This window comes from Helicoverpa armigera, chromosome 22, assembly GCF_030705265.1.
Source record: "Helicoverpa armigera isolate CAAS_96S chromosome 22, ASM3070526v1, whole genome shotgun sequence".
NCBI lineage: Eukaryota > Metazoa > Arthropoda > Insecta > Lepidoptera > Noctuidae > Helicoverpa > Helicoverpa armigera.
The window spans coordinates 2,471,653-2,489,500 of NC_087141.1; the positions used below are offsets into that span (position 1 = coordinate 2,471,653).

The window sequence follows — 17,848 nt, forward strand, 5'->3', positions numbered from 1 at the left end:
ACATAGGGACGGGCCACGTTGATTATACCGCTACATCAGACGAAAGTGAAAAGATATACAACCTTGTTTCTTTTTACTTTTTTCTTCGCTCACCGGTCTTAGCATACGTGCTTGACACGCTTAACGAACATACATATTTCAGCTAATTTTATAACCAAAATCTGGTTAATTTTAACACTTAGTTATTCCCACCTACTTCTCTTTATGTTAATTATATTTTCTCAAGGTTTTTATCTCAGTCATTAAATCTAAAAAATATTAATTCAACCTTGACAAAAAAGTAGTTTAATTAGTAGCTATTGCACCTATTTAGAGTAATCATGAACATTATCACGTATAACCATTGACAATTAAGAAAAAAATTATCAAGACTAGCAACCACAGACAAACATGTAGGAGTAAGTGACTGGCCGCAAAACAAAAAAGTCCGCATTACACATTACTTGCGTACGATATTAAGAAGATCACCACTTAAGATTAATATCATTGCAATCACTGAAATAACAACAAAGCGGTCAGTGACCCCGCTTGAGCAATACTCGTGTGCCTCAAGCAACACAATTGTATTGCAGATACGATTTTATTAATATTGAAATTAGATTGCAAGTTGGGGTTATCGGAAATGCTTTGTTTCTTGCTGACTTTGAAAAATTATCGACTTGTAACCGATTCTAATAACATAAAGCATTTTATACTTCTTACACTTCTGGGAAAAGGCAAGGAACAAATTATTCTTGATTACATTTTGATATCAACTAGGCAGGTTTGTTTACTTAAAATTCTATCAATTTATACTTAGTAATTGAAAATGTTAGTTGAACAATATTCTCTAAAATAGCGCTTTTAAGAATGCAATAAGGTAATACTGGCTGGCAGACATTAATTAAGTTTTTATACGTATTAAATCTCGCTCCAATTCACTTCATAAAAATGCTTTTAAATAATTAAGAATACAGCAACTACTTACTCAATTTGCATTTATGTATCTCTTAAATTGGTGCTATTGAAAACATTATTTTCAAAAACAAAATGCTGTTTAATAAACCTTGTCATCAATTTTATTGCCTTTCTAAATTGCCTTGCTTCATTATTTTAATTCTAATAAATGTAATGAACTAATTCGTGATTAATTCCGTCGAATAGTCGTGAATCTTCGTAGCTGTGCGCCGATTACCACATCGATCGACAAATATTTCACTTGAACGCGAAATCTTTCGTTTGGGATCGACGTTGCTCAACTGTTTACTTATTCAGCCAACGTGAAGTAGCGACAGTTAGAGTAACCGCACACTGCAGAATAAACAGTCGGCCGACAGTTGGCAAACATTTTTTTAAGGAAAATTTTGAATCCTTTCAATGTTTGTCGGTCTGAAGCCAACTTAATAACTGAGGCCGACTGTGAGTATACTCACAGTCAGCGGCGGACAATACGTTTGGTGTGAACAATCCCAGTTGTAATGTGCGTTCTACCATCCATCTCTACACTGATTTATAAAGCCAAACAAATTATTTATCAGCCGACTAAAAGTTTGCAGTACGCCGGTAGGTACTCTTAAGCAACACACACAAAAGGTTTTATACCAATCCTTTCAAAAAAGTTATGATTTTTCCTTCCTTTATTTACTTCAAAACGCTCGAGATCGAAGTTCAAATCTTGTTTATGTAATTTTATAAGATTTTCGATTGCATATTTACACCCAACTTAGCGAGTTTTTGGAGCGAAACCCTTTTTTTAATATTGCAGCATTTTATTATATTTTAATAGAGGTGAAAGGTTAGTTGCATGTACCAGAGATTTAAATTTCCTTGTAATTTGTGTAACCTTAATCTGGATAACGGGGTTAGTAGATGCTCTATGCTATTGTAGTAACCTACCCTTCTATTAACTAAATATCTTATGTATGCTCTACTTTGTACATATCTATCGTAGCGGAACTTTCGAGCATTAAATATGGGCTTGAGGAAAGTTGACAAAAGTAACTATGTACTTCTTGAGATTGCTCCTTTAGTACCTAAGTATATTCAGTATATAATTCAATATAGGTTTAAAGTACCTATGTACTAAAACGTATGGAGAATGAAACTGAAATGTATACGTAACGAGTTTTAATATCTACCTAATTAAAAAACGATTTTTAACATTTTTAACATTGTACACCGGTACTTTACTTTTATCAATTAAACGCTTACATAATATAGCATAATTATTATTTTTACATAAAACGTAATGCGTCCTTTCACATTACTGAAGGCAAAAGATTGTAGCTTTTTATAAAACCAACAAGCAAAAGTTAATAAACCAAAAGTAGAGTCTATAAAAGTAAAAAAACAACGACAGAAGCGCTATCACTATTCAGTTATATTTACACTTTGAAAACCTTATCTATTCTAAAGCGGTTCGTAACACGTAAGGAGGCTATTGCTAAAGTCGTGCGATAAACTTGTTATAGTATTCAACCTTTTTTGTCGATACTCTTCAAGAGTGTTGAAAAAAGAAGAAGAAAACTACTCCACTATTAAAACTTTTTGGTTTAACGGTTTCAAAATTCCAGTTTTTGAACTTTAGAAAAATGGAGCCTTATGTTGCATACTTGGACGTCACATTTAGTTGGGCCAAATTCAAAAACGTTGAAACCAATATCTGCACTGACCGGCGTGTCTAAACAAAGTGCTAAATTGCAAACACTGTTTATCACCAAGTTAGCTTTTGTAACCTTTGCGAAAGGTGAAGCCAACTTTCTGATCTTAATTGAACATTTCAAATAGCCATGCTAACCAGTTTAATCGATAAACTAGGCGAAAACAATACATTGTTGCAACCGCTATCGTTAATCTCCAAATAAAGATCGAGTGATTTGGTAAAAGGCCCCCTATTCGTAAATAAAGATCGAGTGATTTGGTAAAAGGCCCCCCGTTCGTGTGAAGTCTCTCTATCAGCTATATCGTTCAGCGGCCATTATTTTTATGACTCCATTTATGATGCAACTGCGCGCCTTGAACTTGCTTGCTGTTTGCACATCAAGTCGCCAAACAATGAACTGACGAAAGTTCAAACTGCAGTCAAAGGTATTGGTTAGTTTAGATTTTAGATTCTCCGTTTGAAATGCCGAATAGAAAAGATTTATCTTTAATGTCACCTATCTGCTTTCCATTTTTTGCATTTTAGAGTGCCTTATTGTTATTGGCAAACAAAAGGTTACTAGATATTCTAGTTACGTAAGTATTTAAACAAGTGATCAACTGCCATGACATCTCAAAATACGTTTCTAAAGGTAAGAAAATTCTGTGCAAACAACGTTAAACTATAAGGTAAAAACCCATACGTGACGATAAAATTATCACCTGTTAAGCAATGTTTATTAAAACAACGTACAAAAATATCAAGTATCTTACAATATTGTACCTAGCGAATAAAATAATACATTATTAAACGAATTAAAAGAGGATTCGCACTGTCGGACACGTTAAACTTAAATGTCAAGGTGACACGCAAGATGGCGCTTGAAAACAAAAATGGACGACGAATGCGGAGACGATACGTTTAATTATTTGGTCTTGATCAATCCTGATATTCTCTTTCCATTGTGCTTTTGGCCTCATAATGCTCAGGACTCTAAATTTTGCTTTTCAGGTTTCATGAATTCTTCACCACTATTACCACTCCTCTGAACATGTCACTCTTTTGTTTTATTTAAAACGGTTAGGAGAGTTTTGTTTCTATAAATTCTTTCAATTAGGAACTAGGCATCACCGGCTCAGCATATAGAAATACTTAACCCTTACAATTTAACCTAACATACATTGCAATTTTTTCCGTGAACACTATAAAGGAGCTGATCAAAATTATACTTTTTGTAGGTATCCATAAACACAAGAGATAATATAATACCTAAATAATAATATTGAAACAAAAAATTGCCCTTTTCCAGTAAAAGCCAACCGACACTAAATAATAGCATGAACTTTAACCTCTACCATCTCTATCGTCTAAATCTTTTATTAACATAACAAGATAAATTCGGCAAATTATCTTCTTGTTAAAAAATAGGTAGTAATTTACGAAACACGATTTTTGTTTACCATGTAAACTAAACATTCGGGTTAAGGCTTTGACCACACGTAAGCAAGAAGGTAAGTTTGGTATCAAGTATGGCAATTGTCCTTGCTTCCTAATCAGCAGTATTTGACAATCATTTGAATACTCTGTTTGTTTATGCTACTCTGGTATTGACTTATTTGGTGACCATAGCGTAGGGTGCTGAAGGACAAGAAATAAACTGGCTCCAAGTTTATTTATCTAAACATGTGATGAGCGAAATTAGTCCCAGTGAAAAGAGTCCAAATAGACAGACAATTCCAAATATTCAAGAAATATGCCTAAGTTCGATAAACGTTTTAATCCTGCCGGATCTCCGAGTTCTAATTTCAAAACCAAATAAAGATGGCGTTTACAAGTCAGTCAACGTCGCACTTGACCATTTATTGATTTAAATAATCGTCAAATAACTGGAAATTCGAGGTTTACCTTTGCATCGGATTTATTATCATATTGCGGAGGCCGCGAGGCGAGTAGCCTACCACGTGTGCTCAGAAACATAACACTGACGGTAATTATATACTAGAACACGTTCATAATCATGTTTTAAAATAGGATTTCCTTGACAGCTGCGTTCGGTGTTCAAATTAATCGGTCTTCAATTGTTATCAGGATCATTGCCGAGGTTCAAACGTTTAGGTTACTAAACCTACTTACATGGAATCAGTTTATATTTCTTACACGTCTCAGAAAACATCGACAGCAAATTCTCGTTAATTTAAATATTATCTACCAATTATTTAGAAAATTGCGTTCCAAAGATAACGAAACTATAGAACATAGCACTTTTCTAGAATTCCAAAGCCTTATCGCAAAGTGCATACTTCAACACCAACTTATAGATAGCTAACTACTGGTGCATAATTGTACTAAAAAAAAAACGTTTAGAAGATAATTTACAAAACATAGGTAGATAGGCTAAATGCTACTTCAATCTGACGGACAAATGTTGTAGATAGACTTCACTCAAAAATGAATTACCTACAAAGTTAAAAATAAATGGTTTTTTTACAGTCCACGTTTGAGCATCGCAATGGACTAATGAATGTGGACAAAGCTAGCTTTTGAGGTATGCAAGGACGAAGTAAATTTTGTAGCCCTTCTCTCGACTCTAAGCTCTGTGAAGATCTGTGTTCGAATTCTAAGTTACGACAAATAGAGCTTACAGTATATAACTTAATACGTACCTACTTGAAAACGAATGTGATTCGAATCATTGCTAGGGAGTTTGTTGCGTCATATGTTCTACCCAGCTAAAACATGGCAGGTGCTTCGGTGATGAATGTTAAACAGTTTATCTTTTGATTTTACTCTAACTAAACGAACATGTTTGATGAATTATTGCAATGATCCGAAGACTAAAGTAGAAAAAATCTTTCAGGTGTGTCTGCAGCACTCTGTATGTCCTACCTTTTTTTCAGTTGGATATCCTTTCTTATCTCTTTCAAAACATCAATTGTTATACGATTGACCGCCACAATTGGCTGCCGATATTCCTTTTTTAAAGACTGAACCTAATTTTTTTTTATAATTCTTTTGAACCTCATAGATTCTATCCGTCTTTCCTTTCGTCACGAGATTAGCCAATAAATCCTGCTCAATACCCGATAAGGATAAAAGGCGAAATGAAATGTCAAATAAGTCATAGTCTAGCAAAGTTTATTCACACATAAAGTGTATATTACAACATATTGTGGATGGGAAACCCTCGACTAGCGAGCCGGTTTTCAAGGGGTCACCACTTTCACAGACCATCCGCGAACATTTTCGTCTCAATATATTCTCTAACATAAGTATGAGATGTATAAGTATAAGTAAGTTAGTCAGAGGCCGTCAAGCGGATTTGAGAAAACTGACATTAGGGCTTGTTAGGTGATTAAACCGACAGTGACAATTAGTTATCCGATAGAATGCTTTTTATTGTCAGATAAATGCTTCCTTATAATTTCTGTTTATCCGTGACCTGGGAAACGAAAAGTTATCGTTTATCTGTCAGATAAGATCCTGATAGGTTGTCTGAGACTTTATCAGTAACCGGTGAACCTGGCGGAACAGGTAAACGTAGTTTGTCTTGTCTTGAAATGGTGACATCCATGTTTTCTATTCATCTCGTTTGTGCAGTTCATATGTCAAAGAACGTTCGTCTTGTCCTACAATTTAATTGAACGATGATGAAATGTTTTATGTTGAGAATGCTGGCATTTTAAAGGAAATATAAGTATTAGAAGTTTTTTTGTAATTTGAATAGTTGCAATTGAGATGCTGTTTAAGTATGTGCTAACGTCGCGAAGGTATTTGTAGATCAACTTAACTAACTAGGTACTGTATCACACCCAGGTACTACCTAGTTACTTGCCTACCAGCGGTAAGTTTTAAAGTTAAAGCTCAGTATTTTAAGCATATTAAGGTCTTTAAAATTAAACACCGTCGCCATATAAATTCGGTTTTAAAACATGTTTCTTATTCGATTTTAATGCACTATTAAACTATCAGTGTACCGGCTTATATCATGTAAGTTTCAGAACAGGTTTGCCTACTTATATAAATATATTTTTGACTGAACCTACCGGTTGACAAAAACTGGCCGAAACACATGATATAAAATTCATGCGGCTATTATTTTTCTGCACGAGCAAATAAATACTTGTAACAAGTCTTAACCGTCGATTTGCAATTAATTGCCAACCAATGCTGACCACAACGCGCTGGCAATTTGTTGAAAAAAATGTAGTTATGAGGTTTACAGAGCAATGCAATTAATTCTAACAATAGATAAGTACTTCGCGTATAGATTCTAAGAACTTGAAATGCTTAGCCTTCACTAGCTGACCCAAGACAATATTTTTTTCCAGCGAACTGCAGTTTAAGATGCGGCTGTAAAGAGAACGTCTGCATTTCTACGGAGCGAGGAAAATCTTTAAAGATATGGAGGGAAAGAGCGGTAGGGACCGGTTTTCACCTCTCTACTTGATTGTACCTTAGCAATATTTTAGATTTTTTTATTTTAATACTAGAAGTACATAGATATTAAAAACATAGTTATATTTCTACCCACTAAAGCTCAAGTTTAATTGTAAGTTATAAAATTTTAAAACCCACGTAGCAAATACATGATTTTCTACTAAACTGGGTAAATATGTCTAGAAGCATAAACGTCATGCATTTCAATCAGAATTTAACTCCTAACTGGTATTATGGTATGTAATTAATAGAAAGTTGCTGGTGTTGGCAAAAACTGCGAACAGTTTTCAATATAAATGCTGCGAAATATTACTGGAAAATCCTGATCCTGTGTGACAATCCGCTCTCCAATTAGTGGCGATAGCAGACTTAAAGTTTAATTAAAAGATAATATCTGCTATCGACAACGTAAACAATTTTCCACCATCACCAAATGAGGTTTAATTAAAACATACCTGTCGCGGAAGCGCGAAGGTAGAGCCGACCCGTCCTTCCGGGCCTATTCCAATTTTCACATTCACTCCCTCAACACTTTCAGGATGCAATCCCAAATAAAAATAATTAACAAAACACTCAATTATTAAAAATAAAGCAGTCACACAGTTCAAAGTTCATGATTGTCGAATTACGAATTTTGAATGCACTTTTATTCGCAAACGAAAAGGGTTGCGTTCGTAATTTGAAAACAAAATTTACGTCACTAGAGGTGCGATCAAAAACCGGTAGCGGTGAGGCGTGGAGCGTGCTCGCGGTAAAGAGGTTGGTTATCAACTGCAGGTGAGTGAAGCGTCGGTGCCGGCGAGAGGCTGGGTGCGGGCGTGTGAATGTAAACTTGTAAAGGTTCTTCGATTCGAGCTTTAGCTCTCGGCCGGTTTGAGCCGGACGTCTAGGGACAAAACCAGGATGGTTGAAGAGAAACTTCCTCTCCTTCCTTCCGTATTTAGGAAAAATGGTTGTTGTAATTTCTGTGATAATTTCTTTTTTTTATGAGATCGAAAAAGATGATTTGATGAAAAGTAGGTACCTACCATAATTATGTATCAGTAGATACCTACTCAAATGTAGGTAGGTACAGACTGGATATTCACAGGTTTAATAACTGTTTTAAATAATAAATGAAAGGGTATGTTCTGCATAATTCACAAACCTATTTATTTTCTTGGAATGTTAGAACGTTCCTTCAAACGTATGCAAATGCAGTTACTGAGTTCTAGTAATATCGTCCAGTTTTCGGAGTACAATCTCAGGTATATAGGTATTATAATATCACGTCAAGTACCCATTATTAGCCAGCAATCTCACTAAAATTGTGTCAAATACACTCAAACAATTGATACTGTAGTAAGCAACATCTCTGCTTACCCCGTTTAGATGACAGTTTTAATCGTAACGGATGACAGTGACATCTATATGGAACATTTTATAATTCAAAACTTTTGAAGTAATGTTATGTGTAAACTAGATGTCGCTGATGTTCTGGGTATGATATTTAATACAACTCCATCTCTTTTATTTAAATGACACAACTGAGTATTTTAATAATTATTTATTAATTTATTCACTGAACTTTTCACTCGTCAGTGGCAGAATCGTCGACATAGGCATCGACAATTTGCCATAAAGAAAAACAGAATAGAATAGAACACTTTTTGCTCATTGTACAAAGGCGGACTCAAAGTCTTATGCGTTTATTTTTCTTAACAGCAGAGGTAAACTAAAAGTCATCATATTTCAGAAAACTTTATTTAGGTACACAATTATTTACAACAATAATAAAACAAAGTAGAATTTTCTTAGCTCTTATCCTAAGATAGATTTCTAACCAAATCGGTAATACTTAGCTAAACAAGGTCCTTGAATGGAATACTTCAACCAATCAAATAGTTCAAAAACATGACAAGCATGAAAATTTTGCTTTAATGAACCTTCATTGCTTGTATTTAGCTAATTATAATACAATAGAAAATCAGTTGTGTATTGCATATACCTGCACTCATGCATGCCCACGACATTTTCATACAATCAGGTTAAGTCTATATCTGATACTTAGCACTACCTAAATTTAAAAAAAAATCAATGCATTCTCTTTCATCTACTTTTCACTATCTGTTTTCCACAGCTTGCAAGGTGAAATGACGTCATTGAGTCAAGTCTGCAAAGTTAGTTGAGTTAGCCTTTGTAGATTTTGAACGCAATGAAAATACTCCTGTTAATCATCAAACAGAAACCATAAAACTCATAATGGTATAACTATTTGTCCATATCAGATCATCACTGACGGTAACAACCACCGTATTTACTTGAACCCTATAACTGAGGCTTTACATCCTTGTTGAGGATCAGCGCTGGGTTCTGCATGTCTAGTTGACATTGAGCAATGTCACTTAGCGCTCCTTGGATCTTCTCCAGAAGGATCTCTCCTTGGCGAACCACCTGAAGCAGTATTTTGAATATTATGGTACTGTGTCTATTATGAATAGTTTTATAAATCTATGCAACAAAACATAATATTCTGAATTGAATTTTAAAAGAGATAGTTTAGCAAGTTTAAATAAACCATCATACAACAACGAATTTAATAAAGATACAATTTTATAAATGGAGATTTTATAATCAAAAAAGTTGCAAAAGTTCGAAATATGTTTGGAACACCATACCTCCTCGAGTTGTTCAGCAGCCTCTTTATTTTCAGCCTCCAAACGCCTCAAGCTTTGCACCTGAAGCTCAGTCGAGCTCTCCTCGCTTGGCAACGACTCAATCAGCGTATCAATATCTTTGGCACATCGTGATATCAACGTAGCAAATAGCATAGCATAGTCCTCCTGGTTTTGTTGCTGTTGCGGCGTCTGCGAACCGCTGCGGTCGAAACCAGGGAACTTACTAGGTGTTGAAAACTGCTGCAATATGCCTATGCTGTTGCAGAAATGCTCAGCTTGCTGAAAAAGTAGTAAATAGACGTGTAAATATACGGCTGGATGTACGGTATACAAAAGCCTTTTCATATTGTTTTACCTGGTTTATGGTATCTTGCAACTGCGTAAGACGATCTGCCATGATTGAATTGTAAGATATGCACGTTCTATTGGTGATATGAGGTCGAAAAGCAAGATTTATGAAATGAAAGTAGAAACATAAACTGCTGTTACGGGTAGCTCTAAACTGAAGTGAAGTCAGGGGGGAGACACTCCGTACATTTTGACAGCTAAGTGAATGAAGAGTCGCCACCTTTTATTTGGCCCGGAAACTATTTACTATCTAAAAGATACTTTAAATTACCAACAGATGGCACTACGCTATAATCGTTTTTGTTTGTCAATATAAAATTATTTATGCAATATTAATTAGAGAAAAGTATGAAGAAAATATTAGACACTTAAAAAAAAGATAAAATAGGCGAATAAATTAAATACGGTTTGAAAAAGCACAAATATCAATTTTAATCTAAAAAGGCCTGGTGTCAGTATTCCAAGTAACTTGACAAAAGCGATCATCGATCATAACAAAATATCAATATGGCGGTTTTTGCATTCTGCGTACACGCGTATAAAAAGTAATAATACATAATAATTATTTGTTTTCCTTCGACCTTTTACTATATTAACGATGACATTTTCTATTAGGGTAAGTAGCATAATGTAACTATAACGATAACCAATGTTATAGTTACATGGTGCTATTTACCCTAATAGAAAATGTTATGAATATGATGCATATATATTTTTATAGCTATAGCTATGTAGGTAGTTCGGGGCCAATTTAGAGAGAGATGGCGCATTGACAAATAGGTTTGCATGATTATCACGCAAGAGGGCTCTCTTTTCCCTATATATTACTTTACTCTTTGAGTGAAGTTAGCCGCAGGCAGACAACAGATAACTGTCAAATGTCAATGCCACAAAATATTACACAGATTATAATACCAACAGTGTTGCCACTTACAATATACAAAAAAATACGATCGTTAGGAATTTTATTGATTTCGCAATAGTGGAGCTTTGTGTGGTTACTGCAAAATTCTGACTATAATACAATTTATCTTAAGACATCTCGGTTTTCGTACAGCCACTACAGCTATAGAAAGTAGTCTCCGATTCGGAACCGACCTGGGAATCGAACTCTGCGAAAATAGATATTACCGAGCTTACTAACTAGCTCTAACCATCATTAAATAAACGATATCTAGAAAGCAATGAAAAGTAATGGTCATGCATTAATAATTCCATATATTGAACATTATATTTATTAAATTAAGCAGTGTACATAGTATTTATGACTAGAAGTAAAAATATCACAATCCAATCAATTTATGTACAGTCAACAACACCAATTTTGCCATTAAACATTTTTTAAAGTATCTTTATGCATACATTCAACAAACTATAAAAAGCTTGGCATTAAAACCATTATAAACTGATGTTTTTCAGATGTGTTGATTGTACCTACCTATTACCTACATTTAGGTACATGTGAACAAACATTCCATGGATTTATTCATAAATTATTTTAACAAACTATGCTTCACTATTGTGCCATATCTATAATATTAAAGACTAGTTTAACTTTTGAATTAAGTTTAAACACAAGAAAGTTGTTAACTAACTACCTGATTACAGAATATGAGAGATATTACAGAAAATAATCAGATGCATTTGATTTTATAAAAATATCAGTTTTTATTCTACATATTAACAAAACATAATTATCTAGATTAAAATGACTAGTACTTACACATGACTAGATGATAATGAGAATAAATATCTAATTTAATTCTTCACAAAATAATACTGTGATAGTTCAAAATTGTAAATGGACTTCTTCTATTAAAATAAGAGTACATTTTAATGAACATAAATAACTTTGGGTGATATGTAACTGTGAAATGTAGACATTTAGAGATCATATGAGAGTGATAACAATAGGCACACTATAGGTAACAAATAAATATGTATAAGCAGAGTATGATTAAATATGAAGCTTTTTAGTAACAATGATATTTGAACAACGAATCACAGTAATAATAAATATAAGGACTAAATTATTAAAGCCGATGAAGAACACAATGACTAGACAAATCGATAAATAGAGGCCAATGCACACAACACAAGTTCGAGTGGACTTAATTAAACAGTCTTTTAGGGTGAAAAGGTTATACTTAAATATTACAATTTATAATAGTTATTGTTTCTGTCCATTCTTATACCATACTTAAAGCACTTAAGCAAAACTCACTACTGTTTGTAGACTGTTAAGGTGTGTGTTAACAAAATGGCTCTTACACACTTGAAAATCAGATATACAGAACTGGATGAAACAGTGATACGAGTGAATATGAACATAGGAATATATGTGTATGTTTGTAGTTGCAGTTGTGCAAAGAGAATAAGTATACTAAAATAATAAATAGTACCTACATTCAAAAAGAACATACTGTACTATAGTCAAAGGTTGTCTGTTGAGGGAGAGACATTTTATGGACTGATTTAATTTCCAAAATACATGCACTCAAGTGCTTCTGAGCCATTCAGAACTGAAAAACAAGTTATTACCCAATGATAATTAATATGTCAATAAAAAGTATGCAAGTGAAAGTCAATAGAGTATTATTTATCGTGCAAGTGCACCAAGCTTACTTCTCAATTGTGAGTCTGTGGGCAGAGCAAGTGCCCACTTACGTAGACCAACTAACATCACTGAACTTAAAACTAAAATGGCTCCACAAACAGAAAACTTGCTTGGTATCTCATTGAAGAACATGACTTGCCAGAGAAACGCAAATACAATGTCAGCAGATCGAGCAATAGCCACTGGGCCAGCTTGCTCCATTTGCAGAGACATAGTCAACAATATCTGTCCCAAATAACTAAACAGTGCCAAACACACAACTAGGAATCTTTCAGTGCCACAAATAGGCATACACAACACGCCAAACACATAAGAGTAAAACAAGGTCTGTAAAATAGCGATAGCACCAAAGTTTGTCATTATTACTGAGAAATGCAACCCTTTGAGCACTCGAAGCAAAACATAAGCATTAGCCCCAAATATAGTTGAAATGAAGGCAGCCACTGCACCTCTAAGACTATTGTAATTCTGGTTATGCTCTGCTCCTGGGTCATCACCAAACAAAAATGGGGGATGTGTAATTAATATCACTCCAATAAGAGTTAGTATAATGGATATTGTGTTCCAAATACCACATGGTTCTTTTAGGAACACTCGAGCAAACAATGCAACAAAGACAGGAACTGAAAATACTATAACTGATGCATCAGCTAATGGCATGTTCCGAAAAGCATAAAAACTTAACATTAAGCCTACTGTGCCCACAATAGACCGTAATAGTAGTAGGACTCTTTTCCCTTGAGGAAATACAGGTTGTTCTGTGTATATCACTATAGGTATAGTTGGTAGTAGGACACCAATGAAGCGAAACATAGCTAGCTGCATGGGATCGATGTTGACCAGGCTCTTAACGATAACCGAGCACAGTGAGAAAAACAAAGATGATAACGTCGCGAGTATTAGCCCGAGGTACGGACATCTTTTTATCAGTGGTCGCTTGTTTTCAAGGAGATTTGGCAGTGTCTCGTCGCCGCTTCCCGCCGACAAGTCCACAAGGTGTTGAAGTTCCAAATGCTCCGGCATAGTTCCTCATAAGCCACCTGAAACCGCACCCCGCGATATTATTTCAAGTTAAAATAATAACAATTTAATGATATTCTTATAATATTCACGAACCTTTCGGGAAGCCTGGTCCAAAGTCAATTTTATTATTATTTATGTCGCAATTAAATTGTCAGTAATCCCATTCTAATAAACACTAGCGATAAAAATAACACTTGAGTTAGGATTTTCGCAATTTCCCAAGATTTTCCAATTTGACTTTGACTGACTGACTTTTCCACTCAACATGACATTGACAAAGTGAGTACAGTCTAAAAATGAAAATCTGCAAACAAGTTATTAAGGTACGATTTCTCTGTCTGACTGAAAAATTAGCACAATACAATTAACAATAGGTGGAACACATTTGTATAATATGTATGTACATTGTACAATTTGTATGTAATTGTACAATATGTATTTAGGTACATTGTACAATAATGGTCGTTAAAGTTCTCCACTCTCCATGGCCTGGGACAACCTGGTTAATTTCATTCATTTCGTTCATTCGTTTTGAAACTTTCAAAATGTTTGTTGTCATTTTTTTTGGAAGTTGTGCAAAATAAAACTTTTCAAGCAAAGTTATTTGTTATTTCTTATAAAACAATACACTTTTTTGTCAACTATAAAACAATAACATCGTATGGCGAAGAAAGATAATGAATTATGAGCAGTTCTTCATCGTCCAAAATACCGGCTTTAGCTGAATGTGTTCTTCTGCAAGTGGAAAATCGCATTAAAGAATCGGAAAACAAACAACGTAAGTTGGTTAAGATAAAGAAGTCATTCTAAAATGTTCTATTTTGCGTCTATCACTATCAAAAATGTGTATTTCCTGTTTTGACAGTGCTAGACGAGGATTTGCTGTCTCTACATTCAGTTTTCGGAGCAGTACTTGAACGCGCCCTAGACATATTGGAAAAATATCCTACTTTTGTAGCGTACACAACCGCTAATAAAACTAGAACTTTGATAGAGATTCAAGGTGAAAACGACCGCTGTTACAGGGTTTTCCCGCGCATAAATTTCTGCCCTTGCCGATCGTTTAAACATCAAGTTATTGAAAGGAAGGCTCAGATTCTCTGTAAGCACGTATTGGCGGCGAGAATAGCACAAATATTGGGCAGGACTACTGACCACGAGGTAACTGGAGACCAGTACCTGATGCTATTGCGTTCTATGTACAATATTGAAGAGAATCATGGATGAAGGAACTTCACAATACTATTTCACAGCTTCTATGGACTCCGGGAAAACATTATGCAGCTTGTTGAAGGCAATACAGTTTCAAGAGGTAATATTCACTTACATTTTACAAGCGCTTCCCATGAAAATTGCGGCTCAGCTTTTTTCATATTTGTGGAAATGTAAATAAAACCTCTCCATATTTATTTTTTAAATGTTTCAGAATGCAGTATTCTGTGCCTTACCAGAGGGCCTCAAACTGACCGTGGAAGAAGGCAAGTGTGTGCAAGCATCTGCCTATGTCCCCTCAGATAACTTCACTGAGTATCATGTTAGAGATGATGTGGATGTCATGTTCAAGGTGGGTCAACACATGACTGCTCCTTTGCAAAAACTTGTTTATCTGTTTTTTGTATGGGTACTGTAGTGACCTACCTTATTTATATATGTATTTATTTTATATATATTGTGATTTGTCCAGTCAATTTAAATTTACTATTTAGAAATTATATTTATTTTCATTATTTAATTATTTTTGTGTTGTATAAATTCAACGGACACGGACAAACACATTTGTTTTATTAGTAGCGACCAGCGAGCGACCGGCCGGTTCGACAGCTACGTCACAGCGGCGCGAGAGCGAGACCGCACTAGGCGGCGTTGCACTCGCGCACGCGGGACAAGGCCCGTTGCACCAGTCGGCTTTCGTTCGCTGCGCTAACGCCCACATTTTTAAAACTATCAACCGTTGTGCTTTTCGCTTTGGTCTGCCTAGATCTAGACTAGACTGTATGTTCTTTTCTGTATTCCGTGCTTGTGACTTTCTGTGCTTTTCTCCTTCTGACTTTCTCTTCTGTGTGTGTACAAACTGTACGTGTACCTACTTGCGTGCTGTGCATAATAAACTTTTCTGTATTGTGCCCCTGGACTGCGTTATTTATCTCCGATACACGTCACCCTACACACCTACAGTACCAAGAATACCAAGGAACACAGGAAATAAACTTTTATCACTAAAAGTATGATTAATTAGTGTAACTATTCCCTAATAATGATTGTGTTGTTTAATTCCAGATCAGTATAGCAGTCTTATCAGAATGTCTGAACATATTTGGTTCTGGTGAAGAGTCCAGTTTGAAGATGTATTACAGAGGTGAAGGATCACCTTTACTATTAGTGTAAGTAATATCTGGGGGCCATAGCATCTTGTTATATTTTATTCATGCCTTCAGTTTCATAATAATGTACTCTTTCCTCCTCACAAAAAAAAAAAAATTAATTGCTGCCTTCAACAAGGAACAAATAAAAGGTTTACAGCCAGATTATTACTAGCAGATCCCACTGAAGAAAAACCTGCAATTAAATTGAAATAGCACCTATAGATTATGCCATGCTTTTTTCTACATTACCAGTTTTGTAGGGCAGAATTCATTTCTGTAATTTATATTATTGTTTTTTCAGGTTACAACCCCAATCTGTCCACAATGTGATGACGGACTGTGAGATATCCACACAAACTGCAGACTCTGTCCTAGAGCTTCGAGATGAGGATGCTGAAGAAGTCGCTAAGCTTGTGCTGAAGGCCCCTGCCTTTTTATGTCTGCTGGCTGACTTGGAGAGATCCTGTGAAGTATTTGAGCTGAACCTGTCACCTGACCATCCTAATGTCAGCATTGTTACTTATGGCATGCAGGTAATATTCATATAGAATTATTCATAGGTACATTCAATAATGATTTTAACCTTCATAATAGTTTAATTGAGCCTTTTCGCATGTTAGGTAGTTGACATACCACATTGCCATCTGTGGAGATCAAAGGGGGAGGCCTATGTTCAGCAGTGGACGTTCTATGGCTGAGATGATGATGATGATGATTGCCTTTTGGCTAAGGATGGTTGAAATTACACAGTAAACGTCTAACTTTCACTCACGATTAAAGTTACCACCAGGGCTCTAGTGAGAAATAAACATTTCTAGGACAGGAGCTAAATGAATGTCCTTAAGGCATATTTTTTCTAAACCCTATAAATCGTCTTTCAGGACAGATCATGCATTGACATGCCGAAGTCCTCGGACATGGTCCAGAGTTTTACCTGTGAATCACCTGTCACGTTGAGGTATCAGCTCAATCACATAAGAACCATTATGAAGGCACTCGCAATATCTACCAAGGTTTGTACACTGTGATAATTTCTCAGAAAATAATTTTATCTACTTTCAATTAGAGTTGTTTTTGTTTGTTTTCAACTGTTTCACAGTTTCACTCTAGCTTTGTGTTTGTTTGCAGGTTGTATTAAGATGCAGCTCAAATGGCCTTATGCTCCTCCAATTAAAATTAGAAAAAGAAGACCAAAGGCAAATGTTTTCCGAATTTTATATTGTTCCATTACTTGATGATTAGCATTGTTCTTTAGGTTCTAAGGATAATTTTATAAATAAAAAACAAATTGCAAAATATATGACTATATTTCGTTCTCCAAAAATTACATACAACTTAGAGGAATGTTTGTTAAGTTTACACTGGTTGAACTGTTATGAGTACATACAATAAATTGTCAATACGACTTAGCTTGGCTTTTTCACGTACAATTTAAGCCTATATAAGTCTAGTTACATCGTTTCCAAGATAAATTTAATTTAGCGTGACGCACTTTTCAAAAACCAACAAACATGTTATATAATTTTTGTTAATGAGTTAATATCTTATAATGATCGTTATCAATTCCAACAACATTAAATTTTACACAATAATGATATACTAATTTTATTCTAAACATTAGGTGCTTGACTCGAAGGACCGAACGATAAATAATATAACCGGTCGTAAAGTTCGTCACTCCGCGAATATCGATATACAAATTACACATTCAGTTAACATTTACGACTTGTATTAGTTGTCAATTTAAAAATTGACTATGCCATGCTGGTTATAAACATCTAGC

At 34.9% G+C, this 17,848-nt stretch overlaps 5 protein-coding genes across 5 annotated transcripts in view; 1 reads left to right on the top strand and 4 right to left on the bottom strand.

Moving 5' to 3' along the window:
• Positions 1-7,896, bottom strand: part of LOC110370818 (uncharacterized) — a 73,794-nt gene extending 65,898 nt beyond the window's left edge. Inside the window, exon 1 of the mRNA XM_021326796.3 lies at positions 7,513-7,896. The gene's annotated coding sequence lies outside the window, so the exon portion shown is untranslated. The remainder of the gene's footprint in view (positions 1-7,512) is intronic.
• The window catches only part of LOC110370833 (protein D3), a 146,518-nt gene that overhangs the window by 70,079 nt on the left and 58,591 nt on the right, over positions 1-17,848 (bottom strand). The gene's annotated exons all lie outside the window — the stretch shown is intronic.
• On the bottom strand, positions 9,264-10,236 carry LOC110370820 (mediator of RNA polymerase II transcription subunit 21). Its single transcript, XM_021326798.3, has 3 exons — positions 10,070-10,236; positions 9,715-9,993; positions 9,264-9,490 (listed from the first exon to the last, which is right to left on the bottom strand). The coding sequence occupies exons 1-3, from the start codon at positions 10,109-10,111 to the stop codon at positions 9,365-9,367; spliced, it is 447 nt and encodes a 148-aa protein (XP_021182473.1). The 5' UTR covers positions 10,112-10,236; the 3' UTR covers positions 9,264-9,364.
• LOC110370767 (solute carrier family 35 member G1) lies at positions 11,282-13,953 on the bottom strand. The gene is made up of 2 exons (XM_021326717.3): positions 13,796-13,953; positions 11,282-13,719 (listed from the first exon to the last, which is right to left on the bottom strand). Exon 2 carries the CDS (start codon positions 13,700-13,702, stop codon positions 12,662-12,664), a length of 1,041 nt encoding a protein of 346 aa, XP_021182392.1. The 5' UTR covers positions 13,703-13,719; positions 13,796-13,953; the 3' UTR covers positions 11,282-12,661.
• Positions 14,156-17,474, top strand: LOC110370768 (cell cycle checkpoint protein RAD1). The gene is made up of 7 exons (XM_021326719.3): positions 14,156-14,480; positions 14,728-15,014; positions 15,129-15,266; positions 15,980-16,083; positions 16,367-16,598; positions 16,947-17,078; positions 17,194-17,474. Exons 2-7 carry the CDS (start codon positions 14,922-14,924, stop codon positions 17,305-17,307), a joined length of 813 nt encoding a protein of 270 aa, XP_021182394.2. The 5' UTR covers positions 14,156-14,480; positions 14,728-14,921; the 3' UTR covers positions 17,308-17,474.